Source organism: Strigops habroptila, chromosome 1, assembly GCF_004027225.2.
Source record: "Strigops habroptila isolate Jane chromosome 1, bStrHab1.2.pri, whole genome shotgun sequence".
Classification (NCBI taxonomy): Eukaryota; Metazoa; Chordata; class Aves; order Psittaciformes; family Psittacidae; genus Strigops; species Strigops habroptila.
The window spans coordinates 153,474,302-153,497,408 of record NC_044277.2 but is presented as its reverse complement, the minus strand read 5'-3'; the positions used below and the strand labels follow the sequence as shown (position 1 = coordinate 153,497,408).

Sequence of the window (23,107 nt, the reverse complement as noted above, 5' to 3'; positions counted from 1 at the left end):
GAAGGAGCTAGCCTGTACTCTTCTTTCTGCCTTTCAGAGTGCCTCTTCTGCTCCCCATCACTTTTATGCTCTGGACTATCAGAGACCATGTGGCTGCAGGTTTCAGCTTAATCTGCAGCAGTAGGATTTTGCCGGGAGTCATCTTGCATCAGCAAAAATATGCATATTTATTCTAATGTCATTTTATCTTACCAAAAGAAGTGCCATTGCCACAAGCACTCATGCTTGTTCATGTCCCCTCCATCAGGTCTTTCACTGATGTGTAAAGAGCAAAAGCCACATCCCTCACAGACATTACTGCAGCCAGGATCAGACCTGTTCCCTTCCTTTGAGACCACGGGCTGTAAAGCCTGGGAGGCAGGATAGGTCCTGGGGAGCCAAATGCCCTTCTTTTAGCCTTTCTTTTTGGAAACAGCTAAAATCTACTGAAACACAACTCCCAAACCTCAAACCCCACAACTCCACCTTACCACCAAATAAAGCTGAAGGAAATAGGGTGGCATGGGGTTAGGAGGGTGCTGTGTGTAGCTGTGTCGTACCAATGCAGAGGCTGCCTCAGGCAGGACCCCAGCAAAGAAGTCTCGGGCACAAAAGTGTAAGGACAAGGAAGCGTTGCTTGTGGATGCTGACTGTGTTTTGCAGAGGCAAGCTAGAAAAGGTAAATCAGAATGTTTCATCCAGGACACACAGAGGCCAAGACCGAAAGAATCAAGGGGTATAAAATGAGCAGAAGTCAGAGTAATTTCCCTGGGAAGAGAAAGGACTGAGTCAGGCTTGGTTTAGATCTGGGCTTGCAGAGAAGGTCCCTATTTCGCATCCAAAGTATTTGGATGCATATTTTGCATCCAAAGTATGTATCCTTTGGTTTGGCTGTCCCATATGACTGTAAAGATTCCCTGTACAGACTCTGCAGGATGAAAGGTGGGAGTTGTAGAACAAATCTCAGTTTTGCCAGTGCTGTTTAACAAGCTTTGCAGCATTTTGATACCTTGGTCTGTGTACTCCTGGTAAAAGGATGATGAAAATGAGTTAGAAAGGAAAATTGGAGCATTTTGTAACTATCTGCTCTCCTGGGAAAGAGCTGGCTAACAAGGGTGATAAACGAGAATTAGAGTTGCTTTGTGTGTTTGTTTATGGTGAGAAATAGATCTGCAGGCAAAAAATTCATGACTGGGAAGACATGGGCTCTGTGAAGAACAGTGAAAGAAGGCAGTGAATGAAATCCCAGTGACACTCCTGCCCTCAGTCCCATCTGTGGTGCGGATATCTTGTGTACTTCACCCCGGAGTCCTGGCTGCAGTAACTGTTGCAGTGGGAGATCTTGGCCTTAGAATTTCATAGAGAGCATTTTCTACATGCAGGGGTGATTCAGCCTTTCCTCCCTTGTTTCCTGCTCTCTGTGTGCAATATTGCTGTACCTGTCTGCAGAGTACATTTCCCGTGCTCTGCTGCTGAGAGCAAGAAATGTCTCTCCTCCCCTGCCCAGCATAAAGGGATTGATAAATCCTACCTCTCTGGAGACTTTTCATCCCTCGTACTCCATTTTAAGCCCTTTACCTCATCCCTCAAGCTATTTTATTGCAGAAATGACAGCAGCTGGTAACGTATAACATAACTATGACAAATGCAAGATGCATCTTTGGGTTCGGGGGACAGCAATTGCCCAGGGGAAGAAACTAGTAAACAGTGTCCTAGCATCTCTCCTCTATTTGTGGCATACCCAGATTTTTATAAGACTATAGACACAATGAATTAGACATTCAAGGCCACACTGGATGTGGTTATGGGCAACCTGATCTGGTTGAAGATGTCCCTGCCCACGGCAGGCGATTGGAACTAGATGACCTTTGAAGGTCCCTTCCAACCCAAACTGTTCAATAATTCTATGATTAAGCACATATGTTAACATGACGCATATATTAAACCCCAGTAACTTACAAGTCCGTGTTGTTTGCTGCTTATGCTTATTCTTCCTTATCCCTTTATATTGTTCAATATCAATTTTTGACCCTTGAATATCACAGTTAATTAATTTGCTCTGATCGCTGCCTAACCCAATTATAATGACATGCTAAATTTTACCCCCAGTCAAAAACACGTTGGTAATGGTTGCTTTAAATGCAAATATATGCTGCTTTAATATTCCAAGCTGGCATGCCCGCTGTTCAGTCAGGTGCCGTCACTCAAGGGATAGTTACTTTTTCTCCTCAAAATGCTTTAATACTACCACTTGGCAAAGCATACTTTTTTCCCCCCCATGTTGAGTTCCAGTAGCTTTAGCCAGATAAATATAAACTTGTGCTGAACCATTCCCTTGGAGCTAGCACTTGTGTCCTCAGGCTGGGCTGTAGGAGGGACTGGTCATTGTCAGAGAGAACAGTTTGTCCTTGCTTACAGTTTTGATCAGAAACAAAGTGCTAACATGCCTGTGACGCACCGGATTTTTCTTTCCATTTGAAACGTTTTCAGAAGTAATTGATTTTTATCTCCTTTTTTGTTTTATTTTATTTCATTTTATTTTATTTTATATTTTATTTTATTTTATGTTTTATTATTTTTACCAATGCTCAAAGCAGTTATTCCTTCCGAAAGAGGGCAAACAGGCAGTATGTTCAGTCTTTTTCATGCCAAATGCTGAGGGGAAGGAGAGAGGCCATCACACAGGTACTGCCTTGCAGATAAGACTGTTTGCCAAGGTAGCCTACTAAATGCAAGAAAAACAACATAGGGGACTTATCATCACTGAGATGGATGAATATTGCCCAGAAGTGAAGATGGAGCAGCAGGCGGAAGCATGCTGGTGGCAAGAGTCCTTGTGGCAGGAAGACTGGTGTGGTCCTTCTGTGCTGTGGTATGGGACAAAGTCCTTAAGGCCAGGGGTTAAACTCTTCACAGGATGGTGCAGAGTCCCTGCTTACTCCCCATGCATTGGCATTTAGCCAGGCAGGAGGCAGGGCTGTGGACAAGGTAGGCTGCAAAAATGTATTGGTTGTGGTTTTTCCAATGGCAGAGCCTTGAGGAAGGCTCAAGAGCAGGACCTTGGCAGTGCTTGGCCATGGTAAGAGGCTGCCGGGGTGCATTCAGTCACAGCCCTGCTGCACCATGCATGGCACATCCATGCCATCCGTCCTCCTGCTCCCAGCAGCGCTGGTCCCTGGCTGTCACCCACACTCACAGGTGGTGCCCCTTGTGCAGAATTTCCTCTCTTCCTTGGGGGAGCATGGTGTACAGGGATTTAAGGAATTATTGGGGTATGACCAGTAGTTGACTTCCTTGTGACTCATGCCCTTATGATGGCCAGCCTGTTCTCTGGATAAGGATGCCTTTCCAAGGCCTTTTCTTGTGGTGGTTCTCCCACTCTTCTTTTCTATTTAAGTCTCTTCATTGTGAAGGAACCCCCAAATGTTTCTTCAGCACAAGTTTTCGTGGGCCCAGCAGCAAAACAATCTTGCCACTGTCAGCAAGAGCTTTCCCTCCAGGGCACGAATTTCCACAATGAAAACTAACCTTCCTAGATCCTCAGCAGGAGATTTGCCTTCCAAACTCTGTTCCCTGCTTTGTACCTTCCCATGTGCCAGCTGTTCCCCTGCTGGGATGGACCTCAGCAAAGTATAACCCTTATCCATGTAAGACCAAATGTTTCCTCTGTACCCTTCCACAACAACTCTGCACATATATTCCTTTTTTGGCCATCTAATGGATGGGTTGTTCTTTAGGAAGTGTCACTAGAGAAGCCTCACATAGTGCAGTCAGGATATCAATCTCAGCTCTTTTAACTGATCTGGACCTTAGGAAATAAATGATGCCCTGGAGCAAACTAAATAAACTCTTGCAACTGGGGTTTCATAGGGGGTGATTGGATAACTGATTGTTAGTCCAATAAAATGTAACTGATGATGAGTTTGTGGACTCATACATCATTTTTTGTGCTGGAGATGATATATTACAAAAAAGAAAGATAGGAAATGGGGAGAAAAATTGGTAGGGTACTGTGAGGCTGATTTCATTTTATTTATTGTGGTTTTGCTCTCCTAGGTTGGGCTGAGTACTGCAATAAGAAAAGCACGAAGGATTATGAAGACTTCCAAGGACCTGGTAAGAAATCAGTGGCATGGGGATATTTCACAGTGTACTTGCATTGTAGCAGGAGTGAGTCCTCGTTTATTTTGCCCGTTTGTGAATCCACCTGATGGGCACCAAACTGAATGCTGACTCACTCCTACCTGGTGTAGGATGCGCTCTATGAGGTGATAACTGCAAAGAAGAGGGAGATGATAGAGAGGAAGCATGAAAGTATGGAGAGAGCAGGAGAAAACATCACAACAAATGCAAACTGCTTGTAGAGAAGGGATAACTGTCTTTATCCATCCCGGACATAAATTTATGTCTGAAACTCATGCAGCAGCTGAGGATCTCATCTGAGAGCTTCATAGCTTGTCTTCACACTGAGACACTTGTACTAGCCCAACCTGCCTTTGGTGCAGCAGCCAGCCTTAAAACTAAGTACAAGCAGATATAGATTTTGTTGAGGCTTTTTCCAAAAGCAGGAATTTCCCACTTAGCTCTTTGTTCTGTCACCCAGAGAAGCTTCAAACTTCTTGCAGTGTTCATTATTGCTCCTCTTTCTTTCATGCTTCTTCCTTGTCCCTTATCATCCCTCGTAGCCGTGTGTAAGAGGGAGCCTCATTAACTGGGCCACTGCGTCAGAGCACAGTGACTGCACTTAGGGGTTGCCTGAAACTCAAGCAATGGCCTGAATGCAAATGCTGCATGTTTTCCCTCTGTTTGTGAGAGGCTGCCTTTGCCTCTTCAGCTTTGAAATCTTCCCACCTCCACCAGTTTTCAGATCTCTAGAGGATCTCTAAAGGGCAGCTGAGAAGGGAAGGGCAGCTTTTATTCTGCTGGGTTCACTTTCATGAGTCAGCACAGCCACAGTTTGCTTCCAGTTGTCTTCAGGCACTTAATGCAGAGCAAATGTTTTAGCTGTTTGTGAAGAAATTATTGATATTGCTTCTTCCTGAATCCTTACTGTGATGCTATTCACAACAGCGAAAATTGAGGTTCCTAATTAGTCTTTGGGCAATTGCCAAATTGCCAAGCCAGGGAAATAAACAATGCGCCAGAGAGATGGGTCTCGGCTCCTGCAGAACAGCAACCAGCAGGATCTTATTCATTTTCCTCCCTATTCAGCACTGTGCTACTGATGGCCTGAGATTTCCAGCCTCCTTCCAGTTTGCCTTTACTCTCCCATATCCTCAAAGCTGCTCAATGTCCCTGTACCTCACTCAATCCTTGCCCCTTCCTGTTCCTAGTTGCCCATTTCCCAGCAGGAGGGACAAGCAGACTGTGTCCCAGCTAGAAGCAGCAAGGTCATAGCTGGGTTTCTCCAATCAATGTATTTCTAAACCTCTATAACTGCACAATACCAGGTCAGCTTAAATTAAAAGAAGCATCATGTGGTTCGTTGGGCCTCTCATGCGGTTATTTTAGCATGCTTCCTGTAATGACCCTTGCTGAAACCTATTTTAAATGAGTGGTAGGGCATCTTTGCATCCACATTGGTGGAGAGAGAAAAACATTCATCTGGTCTCTTCTATGCTCTGGCTCATGCGAGACAGAAACATCAAATTATATATCCTCATTCTTCCCATATCTGCTATTTTGGTTGCTTCTTCCCCATTGTATGTTTGGGGAAAGTCTTCCGAAGAGGTTCTTGCAAGTTAGCTGTGCCCATCTTTGCTTGGCAGCTCTGTGTGACTGTGCATAAAAAGATGTGTGATTATGGCTGTTGGTAACGAGAATGTGAGGTCTGCCTGGCTCCCAGGCCTTTGTATTTGCTGGGCATGTCTTAGGATTCTTGTGGGTTTGAGAAAAAGAGAAGGTATTTTCCAGATGTAGAGATTCAGTGAAAGTGGCTACAACCCCCCAAAATCTAATAGATGTCTCCATTCATTAGAAGCAGTGAACCATCTGTGAGCAACTGGCTTAAACCAAACACCAACAAGCATTAGGGGCTCATTATTATTCTTTTTTGCAAACCCAATTAAAATAATTACAGAAATGTCATTAGGGAATGTTAATAGGCAATGAATAAAATATTGGTGTTATCGATCATTGTGAGCACCTCTGGCAGTAACTTTTCTTATGGGGGAAGATACTAAGAGGCATCTTTGGGCAATAGCAGTGAAAGAATGACAAAGAGAGTCGTGGCTGTAGCATTTAATGAGAGCAAGCACCGTGCCTACAACCACATCATGAGCACGTGGTCCCTGCAAGTCACAGCCTGATAGTGGGAGAAGTGGGAAACCATGGAGGGGGCTGAGGGAATTGCAAGGCAGAGAGGGGTATAAACCAGTCTCCTGCCCACCCATTCATGTTATACAGGGGTTTAACCATCTCCTCCCAAAATCATGTACTGCAACCATAGCCTGGCTCTGCCGGGAAGGACTCTGTGGTGCCTGCACCACTTCCAGGTCACCGTCATGCCAACTATTCCCACGAAAGTCAGTCAGTCTCTGGGCTGCAGGATAGCCTTTTCCTTTGAAACTAACGGAGATTCAGCCACCGTTTTCAAATGCATAGCTGAGAAAAAGGCAGGAAAGATTTTATTCTACTTACAGCAAAGGGTAGACTTTAAATGCAGCCAGTGAGCAGAATGAAAAGTGGTTTTATTTATGTGTTTATTTCTTGCAAGCCCTGTAGTTTGCTTTTCTGGTGCAGTTTCGGCTTCAGGTGCCTTAACTTCAAAATCTTTGCATGCTGTTACTTAGCCTGAAGTGAAAAGCTGAGAGCTCACATAAAGACATTGCAAATCTTAGCCTGATGGAAAGCTTTAAGAGCCTCTTGTGCTTTTATAGGCAAGATTAGTCCTACCTGGAGGAGGTGGGAGAAGTGGTTTGTTTCCTCTTTCCAGGCAGGCGTACATAAGTTTGCAAAGCATTTTGAGTAAAAATCGGCATCCTGCTTTTGCACCTCTCACCTCTGCCTAGCTGGCCATACACGCATATGCACACACAAGAACAAAGAGGAGGTCTGTGTCCTTGCCATGCTTCAGGACGTAGCCCTGATACAGCCAGGCTGGGAGGGAGCTTAAACACAGAGGTGCCTTGGGATGGGGAAGAGTGCTGGGTGGCTGGAGCCACAGTAGGTTTCTTGTTTCTTGTCTCCTTAACATCCCTCCTTTTTCCCCTCCTTTGATTTCCCTATTGCACCCTTCAGAAAGTGCACGGTTACAGCTCCATCTCCACTGCACGTGTCCCTCACAAGGTTCCACTCTTTTTCATCTTCACCTTGCTGCTTGGTCACTTCAGCCACCAGTGCAAATGTTGGCTACCATCTTTGTACTAGGGGCTCTTTGCTACCCCAGCTGCCCTCTCCCCATTGAGATGCTGGCCATGACATACTGCTGTGGCTGACCTGCTCTTGGCAGCATGAGACCCTCATCTCCATCACCCTTTCTTACCTGTCCAAGCAAACACCTTCCTGCCTTCCCTGGAGCTGCAGGGCAATGCTCTATGCATCGTGGCACCACTGCCTCACTGCCCTGCAGTGCTGACTCAGAGTTCTCCTTTGTCGATCAGAGTTTTATGTGCTGGGATTACTGCCCCTCATGGTGAGTAATAGCCTTTTATTGTCCTCTCCTGAGCTGTATCCAACCTTTATCTTATTTTATGTTAGAGTCAGGTTGTAATCTCTTCAGGGCAAGGACCATCTTATTTTTGCCTCTGTGTATATAAAGCGTGTAACACAAGGAAGTTGGCCCAAGGACAGAGCTCTTAAACTCTATGGACACATAAATAATTACCCTTCTTTGCATAAAGTTATGAGTATGCCCATCTGCTCATCTGCTCCACATTTACATGCTGAATGCAGCCTTAGCGAATACAGTTAATTAGACTGCACCAACCAGCCCTCTGTGTTTATAGACCACTTGAATGCCCTCGGTGTTTAAAGACCATCTGAACTTAGATTAGAGCAGCAAGTTTGTAGGACTGATTGCCGACGCAGTGCAACGTTTCTGTTACTTGAACATTCATTAGGAAGGTCTCTTTTAGCTTCTGAAGCCTCCTGACTGCCTGGAAACTCAACTGGCTATGGTCTACTAATGTTGAAAAAGTTCATCATGCAGCACCTGTGTTTTACAGCTTGCCGATCTGGGACAAGATAAAATCTAGTTATGAGACTTCCAGGTAAAAGATCTCATTAACAAAATCAGGGGCATCCTGTGCACGTGCTGGATACCTCCATTTCTCCTCTCTTTGGGGCTTTTCCTGACCTTCAGTTTATCCACCCAACCTGAATGTGCAGGAACCAGATTCATGGCCCACAGCGTGTTGCTTTCACTGGTTTCACACAAAGTGTCAGACAGCATGATATTTATCGAACGCAAGAACAGCTGTTTTTACAAAGAATGAAAAAATAACTTGGGTACATGAGAGGCAGTTTCACAGGAGCTTCTTTTTAATTTTACAGCTTTTTGAAAACAAGAGGAGCTGTTTTGTGATATGTTCAGTTGAAATCCTTAAGTTGACTGCTGCATCAGGTCTAAATTCTAAGGGTGATGTGTAGCATCGTTTATGCGTCATTGGAGTTTTCAGGTGTTTCTAGGCAGAAAATACATGATTTAGCTTTAGACTTTACTGACACTGAGTATCCCAAGCCATGCCACCTCTATGAACTAATGCATCCATCTTCTTTTATTTTCTTCCCCTCCAGAAAAGCTTCATGGGGTTCTCAAGTGTGTGTGCATTTCCTCTTCTGGCTAACCTGTGTGAGAAGATTAAATAGTATGTATAAAGTTTTCACTCCTTAACCAGAAACAGAGTGTGGTACATTTGCTTGTTTCAGGAATCATCCTCAGTTAACAAAGCTTGCTATACTTTACTTCTGTTGGGTTCCTTCATAAAACCACTGTCCAGATAGCATCTATGAGGTTGTGCAGAGTTCAGGTAAGTAAGATTCCTCAGAGGGAGCCCATGACTCAGTGCAGGAAGGCCACCAGAGCCTATATAACTCTGTGGGGAACAGGAATTAAGCAGCAGTTGCACAGTGTTAGGAGAATCTCAAGGTATTTAAGAAAGTGGAGTGGATAGCAGACCCCATCTGGGAAAGGTTGAGGACATCAGCTGGGCTGTTACTCCTAAAGCATATTTGCCAATGTACTCTTTGTACTCCAGTGACTTGGAGGAGGAGACAAGTGAATCTAAGAATAAATCGGTTTTATCAACAGTATATTTTGACTGATTTGACTGCCAAGACTTAACTTGCTCACTTATTTCTGCTCATCTGATTGAAACTGAAAATATCAGGATTTTATTCGGAATGGATCAATTAACATGGAGCATCTTGTAAGTGTCTAAAATGTTAAGTCAGGATGAATAATCTGAGTTTGAGCCCTGTGAGTTCAGACCGTGGAAGTGGAAATCAAATTGTGTATCATACGTTGGATCAAACGCGTTCACCTCTTCTGATCTCTCACTCTTTGTGTTTTGATTTCTTCTTTCTGTAGCTTCAAAAAGCATGTTTTACAGTTGGACTTTTTTAGCTGCTCTGGATCTGTGCCAGTTCCTTGCAACTGAACCTTACTGCAGAGAAGAAGTAGCCCAAGGCAGCACATGGAAATTATTGATTATAGACAGAATAAGGGTTACAAGCCCTACCAGGAGCGCATGTCACCCATCTCCTCTGTACTTTTTCTTATTCTGATGCTTGTGCAGGCTAAGGAATCCACTCTCGTTGCACCTATTTGCTCTCTGAGCCAGGTTTAACCTCTCTTACGGGTGCAAGATGTTGGAAAAACTCTGGAAGAGTATTTTCCAAGGAAAGGGTGACTAGCACAGCAAAGAGTGCTGCCTGCTAAGCCACATATGAAAGGCTGCTCAATGTAGGTGAGCTAAGCTATGTCCTGTAGCCAGAGAGGTACCACACCATGTGAAATCTAGCAAGTGTCCAAGCTAAATAGGAGGGGGAACAGAGCTGACAGCATCATTTTGACACCTGCCTCAGGTACTGCTAAAACCTATAGGCTTGCTGGGAACAAAAGTCATGGTTGGGGGGAAGTAATTTTCATTAATTACATTTTTTACATTAATTAATGTGATTAAGCACTGTGTGAGACCATGAGGGCTCAGCTCTCCATTGCTTAAGTCAAGGTAAGATGCTTTTCTCAAGCATGTTTAAGCATCACCAGAAGTTTGTAGGACTAGATACAGAAATGGTAAGATGAGACCCTTATCCTCAGTTAAAACATAAGGCCACCTGTGAATTCAGTGTGTATGGTCCTATCAAATCCACTTTTATCCTACAAAATAAGCCTTTGTGTGTGTGTGTAGGTGCAGCCTGGGATGCAGTCTTCTAGTCTGAACACAGCAGGAGAGAGACGGTGTGAGGACTTCAGGGGTGAATATGAGAAAGGGTATTTGCCGTTTGTTTTTAAGGGAAGAAGGAGCTTAATCTCCATCAGCAGGAGGCCCCATTCCGCAGCTCTTTCCCAAGTAGAAGGACCTCCATTGGTATTTCATACCTGGCAGATTTGCAAGCGCTGCCAGGCCGAGTAAACTCTTTATTTCCAAATAATATTATAGTTACTTTTACCACAGGTTTGATGTCCTGGTTGTTTTAGAGCCTGAAGGTTTCACATTGCAGGAGTCCAGCAGCCTCACCTCCAGAGCTCAGTCAGCACATACTGAAAGAAATCAGAATTTGCTCCTTCAGACAAAATCCATTTGCTGAAGTACAAACACAGAGCTAAAACTGAACAAGGAGCCATGAATGGCATGCCAGCTATTATCTATTCTGTATGCTTTACCACGGTTTTTAATTTCCCTTCCATATGTTAACTCTGTGTTTGCTGTTTTTGTGGGTTTTTTACAGTGTTTTGAGAAATAAACTGCCTTTTGAAGATTTGGATGGAGATAAATTTAGTACTTTCCCGGTAAGCAAAGCATTTCCCTTGTTACAGCAATACCTTAACAATAAGAATGTCTATGGGATTCTTCCTATTTTCTGCAAAGCCTCATTCATGCATGTGAAAACAGGTATAGGAATAAAGTGAATGGAGGGGGTTTTGGTCATAAAAGGTGGGGTTTTTTTCTGGATGAAAAACCCAATCATTCGTTGATGCCACCTGGGGAGATGCACACATAAAGCTGTGCCCCTGCAGAAGCAAATTGCTCTGCTGCTGAATGCTCTGTTTACTGAATTAAGAAGAGTGAAGTCGTATTAAAAAACACCCCAAATTAAATTGCCAGCTTGTCTTCTTTCTGCACCCAAGTGCGCAAGATGCCATTTATTAAAGCTTAGCACAGGGACTCTGGAATACAACCCATTTACTGAATTTTATTCCTGCACCTGGAGTTAGATTCTCATTTTAGATATTTTAAATTAAAAGTGCAAGAGTAACAATGAGACCATCCTATCTTTGTGCTTCTCCTGGCTTTTAGACACTGAGGGGCTACCACTGGCGAGGCAGAGACTGCGACGACAGAAACCACACTGTGTACCCTGGCAGACGGTAAAGCTTGTAATTAAAGGCTTCATAATAATTGTGACTTCTTGAAGAATGAGCTCTATATTTGGGGTTGGCCATGCTCTAAGAGAGCACATCGCCACTTGTGGCTTGATTGCACAGTGATGGAGACCGGAGGAGGTGATGGAGACCAGGGATGGGGCGCATTAGCAAGGGTGGTGCACAGGTTTCTTTCCTTTCTCTGAAGCATCTGAAACCAAAATCGTTCAGACAGACCAAAGGTGGGGAGAGCAAATCCTCATTACCCTGCACTGAGTGAGGGGCCTGGTGGATTTCAGTGAACACTTAAAGGCAAGGAAAAAGGATCAGTCTCCTGCAAAAATCATCCCATTCGCTTCACCTAAGTGAATACGCAAACTCAAAGGGTAGGTTTCATTCAGCAACTTCCAGTATGAACTTTAAATCAATATTGCATTTTGCTAGGAAAAATTGCCTGTCCTGGATTCAACGTGGGGAAATAAAAGACCCTTCTGTGCAGAAAGGAATTTCTAGTTATTGTATATTCTTAGTGACAAATGGCATGAAGCATCTGATTTCCTCAAGAGCCCCTTTTGCTTTGTTTTCTGTAATGCTATATATCCTTTTCTAATTCTGTTTTAGTCCTGATAACTGGGATGAGGAAAGGGACTCTAACTGCAATGGTATATGGGTAAGTAAATGATGTTGCATCTTATACTTCCTTCCTGATTGCTGCTTCTCTTTTATCCTCCTTTTGAATTAGTCTGCAAATATTTATTTGTATTTATTCTGGTTTATGAACTGATTCGGATTACTCCTATTTATTTACTGTCTTTGACATTCCAAGTAATAAAACTGTATTTATTAAGAACTAAGGAAACAGAGGGAAAGCAGTTAGGAGTGAAGTTTATTTATTGATGCTTATGATTGTTTAAATTATAGCTATTATAATTAATTTAAATCATAGAAACATATCACAAACGGGTTTGGGTTGGAAGGGACCTTAAAGCTCAACCAGTCCCAACCCCCTGCCATGGGCAGGGACACCTTCCACTAGAGCAGGTTGCTCCAAGCCCCTGTGTCCAACCTGGCCTTGAACACTGCCAGGGATGGGGCAGCCACAGCTTCTCTGGGCACCCTGTGCCAGCGCCTCAGCACCCTCACAGGGAAGAGCTTCTGCCTCAGAGCTCATCTCAGTCTCCCCTCTGGCAGGTTAAAGCCATTCCCCTTGTCCTGTCCCTACAGGCCCTTGCCCAAAGCCCCTCTCCAGGTTTCCTGGAGCCCCTTTAGGCACTGGAGCTGCTCTAAGGTCTCCCCTTCAGGAGCCTTCTCTTCTCCAGGCTGCCCCAGCCCAGCTCTCTCAGCCTGGCTCCAGAGCAGAGCTGTTCCAGCCCTCGCAGCAGCTCCGTGGCCTCCTCTGGACTCACTCCAACAGATCCATGTTATCCTTACATTGGGTGCAGTATTCTAGCTGGGGTCTCATGAGAGCAGGGGCTCCTCTCAATCCATTTTCCATCCAGCTCATATTTGTGCTTGGGATTGCCCCGACCCCGGTGCAGGACCTTGCACTTGGCCTTGCTGAAGTTCATGTGGTTCGCACCAGCCCACCTCTTGAGCCTGTCAAGGCAAACACTCAAGAACAGAATTAGCCTCTGTTTTGCACTGCATTTTTCAGGTACTAAATAGGTACTATCATCATCTGCCCCTTTTCTTCTCCAACAGGGCGTGGATCCAAAAGATGGAATTCCCTATGAGAAGAAATTCTGCAAAGGTAAATCTTTACAGTCAGTATGAAAAACAACATGTCTTTTGTATTAATTTCATAAATACATTTATGTTTTCACGGTCATTGCCAATGTAGGGGAAAGACTTTGGGCTTTATAACTTCATGGGAAAGGCAAAATGGCATAAGATTTAATTTCTTTTTTATCTTGAGGATGAGCAAAGATGAAGCATGAATATCAAAGACTGTTGGTAGTTCTGTGTTGGAAGCCAGCTGAGTTACGCTCACCTTGTCTTACATTTAAATCAGCATCCTGGGGGATGCTGATAGATAGATCTGAACCATTGCCTAGCAAGACTTTTCAACATTTTTAGATGAAAGGCAATCTACAACTGCTAAGTAACGTTAATTATAAACCAGCCAGATTGTTCTAGCAGAAAATACTCGTATGAGTAGCACATCTACCACCCAACCCTCTTATAAAGAGCTTTGAGAAATTTCCTGAGTAATCTGATTTTCCTAAATGTTGAAGTAAACCCTTTATAAAGCATATTCTGTGGGTAGCAAAACCAAACGTTGGCTGCACAGCAGAGCCTCTGACGAAGTAACACATCCATCCTTGAATTACAACCAGGATTTTTAGTGATTAGCAAGACCTCTCCCTGGTTTTCATGCCCAATTGTGTCTCTGCGGTTGTTGGCACATGTCTGTTAACCAGTTTTTGCTGCACAGCAGAAATCCCATTGCAGGGTCTGAACATTTCAGCCCCATGGAGAGTGATGTGGCCAGTCACCTCGTGACCCCATCAGCCAGTGCTGCAGTTACTCTTCAAGCATTGCTCTCCATGCTCTGTTCTGGTTTGCTCTTTCTGCTCATATGAGTAACAGAATGCATTCTCTAGGTGCAGATTCACAAGGGGTCGTGCTGTTGGGAGACTCGGCTGGTGCTCACTTCCACATCCCTCCCGAGTGGATGACCGTCTCGCAGATGTCAGTGGTGAGGAATCACATTCGGGTTGCCATAAGCCACCATGCCGCTGGTGGCCGTTTGCTTTCTCCCCTGTGCCGCAGGTTGCCAAAGGGAAACAAGTGCAAAAATCTTTATTTGTAGTTTTACAAATGTAAATTATCTTATAATTGTAATATATAATTAATAATTTATACATTTATAGTTACTGCACTGGGTTTTATAGTTACGGTCTCGTGTTTATCATTCCCCTCCCACGGCTGCTTTTGTGAAAATCAAAAAGCATAGCCCTGTGCTGCTGCCTCTTCTCTGACATCTGTGCAATTGGGTCAGGGAAGAGTTTAGCTTCAGTGGCCTCGTGCTGTGCCAGGGACACAAACCAGGACATCTGGCTTTCCACACAGGGTTCAAGGAGACTGGTGCTGCCTGTGGGATCAGTCCTGCGGTTAGCAGGCTTGTTGGTACGGCTCCTTGCTGTGCAAGGGTTGTAGAAGTGACCCTGCTGACAGTCTGGGATCTTCTGTTTTAGGCATCTGGCTTCGAAAGGACATGTCCTGGATTGTTTTCCCTCATCTGTAGTATACATGAAATAGATCTGGTAACTCCAGTGTTCTGAGGCTCATCGAACAAATACATCTGCAGGTGTTTGAGGGTCATCCAAGGGTTTATAATGGACTTGTCCTATAGGAAAGAGTTACTGTAGTGACCGTGAAATATCACTGCCACACTGATGTCTATCTTTGGGCAGTATCCCAGCACTTCATATTTTCAAGCCACAAAATGCACCTGACTGTGAATTAGGCTGAGCCTCAGCTGTTGCAGTTCACTGGTGTGGAATGACACAATTGAGGGGAAAAGATAATTCCAGCAAACTGCAGCTGGGAGTGGGGATAAACGTGCAGGTATGCTCCTGTCCTGCGCTGTTGTTTCCTATCCTACTCCTAACTAGTGCCAATCCCTAGCCAGGGATTGTGTGTTGTCCTTCTCTCTGTTGCATAGGGGTGAGCAGATAGATCGTCATTGCCCACCATCCCTGGTGAAAACATCCTACTTTTCCACTGGCCTCTGTAGAAGGAGGATATGGACATTTTCTGGAGAAGAATACTTATCCCAAAGTGTCAGTAGTTACAGAGCTGAAGGAGATCTGAGACTTTCATGCATTTTCCCACTTTTGCTCCCAGAGCTGAGCTGATGTAAATGTTGCAGATTAGAAGTTGTTTTCCTTTGTTAAACGTTTATGAGCAACAATTAGACGACTGACACTGATGGCAGAGCCGATGATAAGCATAATAAATTAGCACTAATGATAATTGAGATTATCTTGTCTAATAAAGATGGTAATAAGGCTGATGGTGATGATGATTCTGGCAGTAACACTGGTAGCAGAGCCATGGAGGCAAGAATAGTCTTAGACTATGTCACCATTTTATTATGCCTGTAATGAAGGTTTAAATAGCATTTCTCTTGCTTGAAGCTTGCTGGTCCACTCACTAGCTGCATGGGTTGAGGACTGGTAATGGCATGCAGAGGCAGAAGCTTCAAGGTCAGGAGCTGGAGTGCAGATTACAAAGTGAGTTTTGATGCCACCTCATTTCTGTCTGGTGGATGTAGAGCAACTGTAAGAGAAAGGAAACTGGTGCTCCCTGTATAAGACCCAACAAATATGTGCTTTCAGTGTTCAATCCAGTCTGGCCAGCATGTGGAGAAGATCAAGGACTGGTTGGAAAGGAAGTGGGCTGTTCTTCTTTGCAGAAAGGGTGACTCCACATTAGAGCTAGTGCCCTGCAGTGGAGCAAGGAGGGCAGAGAGAGATGTGTTCCCTCTCTGGTTCTTTTCTAGGACTATTTGCAATCTTTTCTACCAACCTGGCAAAAGTACAACAGTTAAATATTAATGCAGAGTTACAGAGAGTTCAGTCGTATAAAACCCTCATTAGCTGTGTTTAAAGTCTAGCAACAGTAAGAAATTACTTAATTTGCAGCTCACCTTAATTAAGAAAGTTATTGCCTGAGCACAAAAGTGCTAGCAAAAAAAATTCTGACCTAATTCAGACTTTGACACTGCCTCTTCCTCTTGCTTGTTCGCTGTGTCTTGCTTTCTGTGCATAGAATGGCAATAGCAGCAATTCAGCTGCCTGGGGCTTGTGAAGGCACAATACTGTTGTCTCTTGATGTGCAGTATTAAATACCACTGGCAAATATCCTTCATCTGTAGGTTTAATGAACAAATTAACTGGCCTCCATATTTTTTCAGTACAAGGCCTTCCTTGAGGAAAATTTCTAAGCACATCCAGAGATGGTTTTGTGCCCAGAGTGCGAAGACTCAATGTCCTAATCTTGCAGAAAACATCCTTAATCTGGGACCACAGCAAGAATTTGAAGTCAGGGCTCTGAAAGGGGAGGAAAAGGCATTAACCCTGTGTATTTGCTGTTTCCCCCATGCTGTCAAACTCAAAGACACTTCGCTTTGAATCCGCCAACATTTCTTTGATAAGACACATAGAAAAATTAGTTTATCAAATGGTTTTCTCTACAGTCAATACCTAGTGTCAGTTCAAAGCTTTAATTTCCATTTCAATTGAATCTCAGCCCTCTACATGGAATTCCAAATAGGTCTTCTCCCCCTGCCCTTAGGGCTTTTATCATGTGTATAAGAAAAAAGTTGGGTGCCTGTTTGTTAGTTCAGATTTAGTGAGTGTATTATTTCATTACTTTTATTTTTGTCTATCTTTTACATATCTATTTTATATCATTTATATACTTCATATATAAATTACTTGCATTTATCCTTATACATGTCGGGTTTCCCAGTCTAATTGGGAACTTGCTGCTCTCTTAGCATTGGCCTCTCACAGAGTCATAAACCCCTGTGTAATCCGGTGTGAGTGGATATGCTTTTGTCATACGTCCTATATCAAGGAATGCATTGAGTTGCACCACTCACTTGTCCCATATCAAGTCCCCTAGAGCCTTCCTAGACTTCCTGTTCTCTTCCACCTAAGTGACCAAATGCAGAGACCTGAATCATGTTCCTGCATTCATCATGTAGGCTGTTTTGGAAGGGGAGGAACTTGCATGTTCCTGCAGAACACGTGGCTCCATCCTTAACTTGCCATCACTCCAGTAAATCCCCAAACACCCAGAGCACAATTACAAGAAAACAATGATACAACTCTAAGAATGGAGTAAGTCCACTTTATTTTGGCTCTCTGCTGATCACTAGGTTTTGGGTTTGCCAGGCTTTTCTTCTTTTACAAGGTTCAGCAAGAACTGAGCTGAATGTTCGTTCCTTTGACCTGAAAACTCAGACATTAATAATGAAGCTAATGCAGCAGACATGCACTTTATGAGGTTTAGAAAAGCAAAAGAAACACTGGTTGGGGTGTTTGTTTGAGGTGGATGGTATTTTTTGGAATGCTAATGTCGAAAACACCGGTGTGTCTAGCGATGGATATTGTGCTCCTGCTGCTCTGTCCATCTGCTTACAATTGACTTCCAAATAGCTACTAAACGCAGCATTTTGTCTGGGATAGAAGTTTGCTTTTAAATCTCATTTTAGAGACAATTTTATCTTGAGATAAAAGCACTGTATTTATAAATGTGCTGGAAATGATACCCTTTCTAGAAAGATGCGTTTCAAAACTCTTGGATCTCTATTTCATGCTGAATAAAGAGAAAAATAATGCCCATGTCTATCTGTATTCCAGTAGATATCTATTTGCCTGCAAACTCTAGGTGTTCTCAGGTTTCATTAAGGTAACTGGTTCATACTATATGTTTCCTATTGAAAGAATGCAGCTTTTCTTTAAATGTGGGTTCAGGATGTCCAAAACTCTTATCTCAAGTGTTGCAAAATAGTGTAATCTTTTGGGTTTTTTGCCCCACTATAAAAGTCAGGAGTTTGATCTGTGAAAATCTTATTAAAACCATCCCCTAGCTTTCCTCTAAATCCAGTGAATCCCTCCCAGCTAATACTGTGATGAATAAGATCCTGTATCTTGTGGAAAATAAGGGAGTAATGCTTTTTCAAAAGATAGGCTGTGCTTTCCTCAGGAGCTCTAAGGCTTGCTTATTTGTATGCTTAGAAGAAGAAAGTTGTCTGCGGTACTTAAGGCTACCACGAGAATGTGAACAGCATTAAAGTCCGTATAAAAACTAAAACACCCAATTCCCCTTCAAATTAAAGGATACTTCTGCACTTTCAGGATTACTGGGACTGGCATTTCTAAAGGCTCATAGGAACATTAGGCTTCCAATGCCCTTTTGTGTTCTGATTTTGAAAATCTCCTGCCATAGGAGCCCTGAACCTTCTTCCACATAAGCCCAGCTTGGCATGTGTGCATTTAGCATCAGCCATGGCTTTGGCTGCCCTGTATTTCAAGGTAGGACACATCTAGGAAGTGAGGATGTTCCTTCAAAATGAGACCCATCTAGAGCAATTAAGGTTAAAATATGGCATTTGAAGCTAGACTGGAATAAGTTTCTAATCATTCTCTGCTAAAATCTGGCATGTAGGCTGAAGCATGGTTTCTCAGCCAGAATAGTCTAGAGAATGGTATTTAAACAAGGCTGTACAGGAGTTTAAAGCTATAAGTCAGTATAGATCCACCTTTAGAGTGGGACATATTTGTATGTAAGACTAAGCAAAATTCAGTCTGTTAGACCACGCTTTCCAAACTACATCACTGCAGAGATCAAGGTCTAGCATTCTTCTGAAATTTCCACTAACTACTCATCTTTACCCTTCGGTCCTGAAATATCTTCTGAAGTCTGGCTTTAAGTGCTTTGCTGGAACAGTGTCAACGCTGAACACATATACAGTTTTCAAATGCAACTATAATTCTGGTCTTAAATGTTCCTTTCCAAACCGATTTGCAACTCAATTAGGTTCTGGCTAATTCATATTTAAGCGAAGTTTGCAGGAAAAAAGAAGAAAAAGTTAAAAATTACTGGGACTTGTCCAATGGAAATATTGGTTTGGAGTAGAAAATACAAGAAAGTTGGTCATAGAAGAATTTGTTTTAAAAATATTTAATTATTTGGGGGTTCTTTTTATAGTCTTCTATGTTGGGACTTATAAAAGATCATCTCTGTATTTCTATACCAAGTGACTATGTCAATAGTCCTGTCACCTTTAAAGCTAAGAGAGACGAATACTGCGAAGGGCCAAGAAATCGTGTACCACTCCATTTCCACTCATAGCTGTGCCTTTGGATTAAGTGCTTTTTTTTTGGACATAAAACTATCACATTTGATGGCAGATTTGGAATTTCCCTCCACTCTTTAAAAAATAATTACTTTATATATATATATGTATGTACGTATGTACAGATACACAAGAGGGAGAGGAAACCAACAGAAAGATAATTAAGCCAGATCTGTTTTCACCTTGGTAACTAATGCATATCTACTGTAAGTAGGTCAAATATGCTGTTACATGCTTTAAACTGGCATCTGCTGTGCATTAGGCTGCTCAGAGCTTGGCTTCAGGATTTCTTCCCCCTCACAACTCCCCTTTTCTCGCCTCTCCCCCCCTTTCCCTGCATCTCCCCCCCATCCTCTCACTGTCAAAGCCCATAGGCATGTACTCAAGCATAGCTCCCATTCATCTAAATGATGATTTTGGGAATGAAGACCTGGTGGCAACCACAAAATTTAGCTCTTCTTTGGCTCCTGAACAACCTCTGACCCTCCTGGAGAAAGAATTGCCCAACCTGCAGTGATGGTTTAAGGAAACCCCACAATTGCTTCAGAAGAAAATGAAGCTAATAAATTACATGGATTAAACTAGCCTGTAAGTTAAGTTCTCTGATTTTGTGTTTTGACCTTCTTTGGGTTATCACCTTTTTCATCAGCAGTTTCTCAGTATGAGCATCCTGGGTTTACGCTTTTGTCTTTGCAAGTGTACCCCAAACTAGGAGAAGCTGAAAATTTACTCCATGTTCTCATCCTTCTGAGATGGCACAGTTTCTCAAGGCCATTTCTCTCATCTTTCATGATTTTTGACACATTCAGAAATCAAAGTGGAAATGAACAGAGCCCTGTGTTTTGAATGTGCAACACGGCTTGCATCTGCATAGAAGCTTTCTCAGAGCCAGTCACATAAAAATAGCATTAGGGACTAATATCAGCAAAAGCAGAGAAGGGTAAAGGTTGCATCTGTTTGTGTGGGAAGGTTGTGGCAGACCATGTGTTTTTCTTCCTGGTCCCTGCTGTACTCAGAGGCCTTTCTGACTGTTGCTTCAGTGCCTGAAATTTGCAGTGAGGATGGGGCAGAGGTTTTTAGGGGGTTGGATGCTCACAGTTCATTCTGATGCAGAAGGCAAAGGAGCTTGGAGCGAGTTTTATGTTATCAATCATCTCTTTGCCATATACCTTGGAACATCGCAGTGTCACCTCTTCCTGTGCCCAAGGAGACCTAGCTTTGGATAGGAAGGATGCTGCAGCAAGCAGCTGCCTCTGTGGTGGTCTGCAGTGCAGTATGTGCTCCACATCAGGAGGAGTTTTGGGCTCTTCAAAACTGAAGAGTGCCAGGAGATATGATTCAGACAGCTCTCCTGCTTTTCCATCCTCTGTCTGTTGATATGCGTGTCTTACAAGAGCCAACTTTTAAAGTATATTTGTATGAGGGTGCTGAGGTGCTGGCACAGGGTGCCCAGAGAAGCTGTGGCTGCCCCATCCCTGGCAGTGCTCAAGGCCAGGTTGGACACAGGGGCTTGGAGCAACCTGCTCTAGTGGAAGGTGTTGGAACGAAGATGAGCTTTAAGGTCCCTTCCAACCCAAACCATTCTATGATAAATAATTACTGCTAAAGCTAGTTACAATTGCTGCTGTCCAGTCGATGCTGCAGCCAAGTGCTTGAGTTTGCTGGGATGATTTTTTGTCAGTGAGGCTGAAACTGTGTTGACTTAAGAATTTCTCTTTCAGAAATCATTTGCTAATCTCCCAATGGCTTTCACCAACGAGCTTGACTGGCCCCAGTTCTCAGAGATCACTGGATTTCTGAACTCCACCATCGGGTAAGCCAACAGGCAGGACAGCCAAGTTGTAGCAAGTCTTAAGGTCCCTCAAAGCACAGAAAGGAAAAGAAAGAGTGCTTGAAAGGCAAGATAAAAATGTTCATCAGCTCTGCTTTTGCTTGCTCTCAAATCACTGTTTTCAAAATTCTTGGGCAGGGAGAAGGGGACATTGCAGAAAATAACAAAAATCAGTGTTTTCCTTTTTTTTTGTCTCGCCCTTCCCATTTCCTCTTCCTCCTATTTCTTTTTGCTGCTGGAACAGTGGAATAAATCATAACCCCAGGGTTCTTTCATCGTATTTTCTCTTTTGGGGCAATCTTTCTTCCACTTTGTCACTTTTTCTTTCCCCACGTTTAGAGGGAAATAGCAAAAGAAGAATTTGGAAGTGCCTGTGACCTAATTTGCTGTGTTGCATTGGCTCATGTGTATGGGAAGGATGCAGGAATAGATGGGAAAAAAGAAGCCTCTGCCAGAAAGCAGTGAAAATAAAGTCCAAATGCAAAGAAAACACTTTGCGATGCCTGCAGTATTAATTGTGAAGTTAAAAAGAAACACTAATAATTTTGTTAATCATTTTTCTGGCCAGCATTAAGAGGGTCTTGGCTCCTGCCAGAACTGGAGGATAGAATCATCAACAGTGCCTGGTCTGGCTTGAGTTTCAGATAATTTTTATTTGCTATGTCTACGATGGGTCACGAATACAGTGAAATGCCAAAACAAGCATGAGTCAAGCCTGAAGAGGCTTTCTACCAACAGAATTAAAAAGTTGGCAGAGTATATTCTTTTCGAGGAAAAATATCTGTTGCACCATCCATCCGCTTGTACTTTCTGCTTGCTTTTTTTTCTCCCTGTGCAAAAACCAAGTTCCCAGCCTCAGCTACATTCACACAGTGTATGCTTTAAGGTGCTATACTACTTGGCAAGCCCATAGAGAAGAGCTGTGCAGCCTCCCCTTTCAGAGTCAGCAGCAAAAACAACTGTTAAAGATCTACTACAATGTCCAGCTACTCAATACACAGTATTTAACTGGGCTCCAAGGAATGTGAAGTTCACTAGTGATCAGATCTTAGTATTGACCCTGAAGCTGTCAGTGATAGGCCTTGGGTCAGTGTTTATCTCTTTCTTAATCTCTTCCACATTTGGAAGAAGAAAAAGAAGGACTGTTTGGGACAGTGAGGCATGTTTAAGACAAGTAGCTCAAAATGCCACATCACAATGACGAAGTGTGGTGGAGACTGGTTGGCAATGTGCAGTGGGAGGCTCCCATTAACTCTGAGCCTGCAGAAATAGACACACAAACCGATGTGGTCCATGCCCATGATGCATAAAGAGGGACACTGCTTTTTAATTAATATCCTCTGACTGAGAAGGTCTGTTTGCTTCTCCACATTCACCTGCCTGCTGTGCTGAAAACCGAAGAGCTTGGGTGTTTCTTGTGTAGCCCCTTACATGGTGACTGGTTGATGTTATCATGCATTTCTATGTAATAGTTACTTTTTATTGCTGGTTTCTGAACTTACTGTTGTCTTCTGTTTCTCTGCATTCATCCAAGTTTGCTGTTCTTAAGCCATGGTATTTATCTGATTCCTTTGGTGTCTAAGTTCAAACACAACCCAGCAGCCCAGATGATATAAATAACCAGCTTCTTGTCAGCTTCCTTTTGTGCTGTTATCCTTTTCATTTGCATTTTCATCTTCTCAACAGTGCGAAGGAAAGGAGAGAACTAATCACAGCCAAGCATAACCTGTTTTCAGATCAATCCATCTAAGACTTATGGCATTGGGAAATGAATGCCCTGCCAATATTTCTTCTCTTTTATTTACTGTTCCATAACAACCAACAGAAAAGTCAATTAGTGAGCAATCAACAGAATTGTTTTGATAAATGATGTATAACAAAAAGGTTTTGTAAATCC

General features: G+C 43.2%; 1 protein-coding gene across 1 annotated transcript in view; it reads left to right on the top strand.

Moving 5' to 3' along the window:
• Positions 1-23,107, top strand: part of AOAH (acyloxyacyl hydrolase) — a 70,951-nt gene that overhangs the window by 23,772 nt on the left and 24,072 nt on the right. The window contains 8 exon segments of the mRNA XM_030499193.1: positions 4,036-4,095; positions 8,716-8,786; positions 10,873-10,933; positions 11,442-11,512; positions 12,128-12,176; positions 13,208-13,256; positions 14,110-14,204; positions 21,101-21,192. Coding sequence (XP_030355053.1) covers positions 4,036-4,095; positions 8,716-8,786; positions 10,873-10,933; positions 11,442-11,512; positions 12,128-12,176; positions 13,208-13,256; positions 14,110-14,204; positions 21,101-21,192 — 548 coding nt within the window.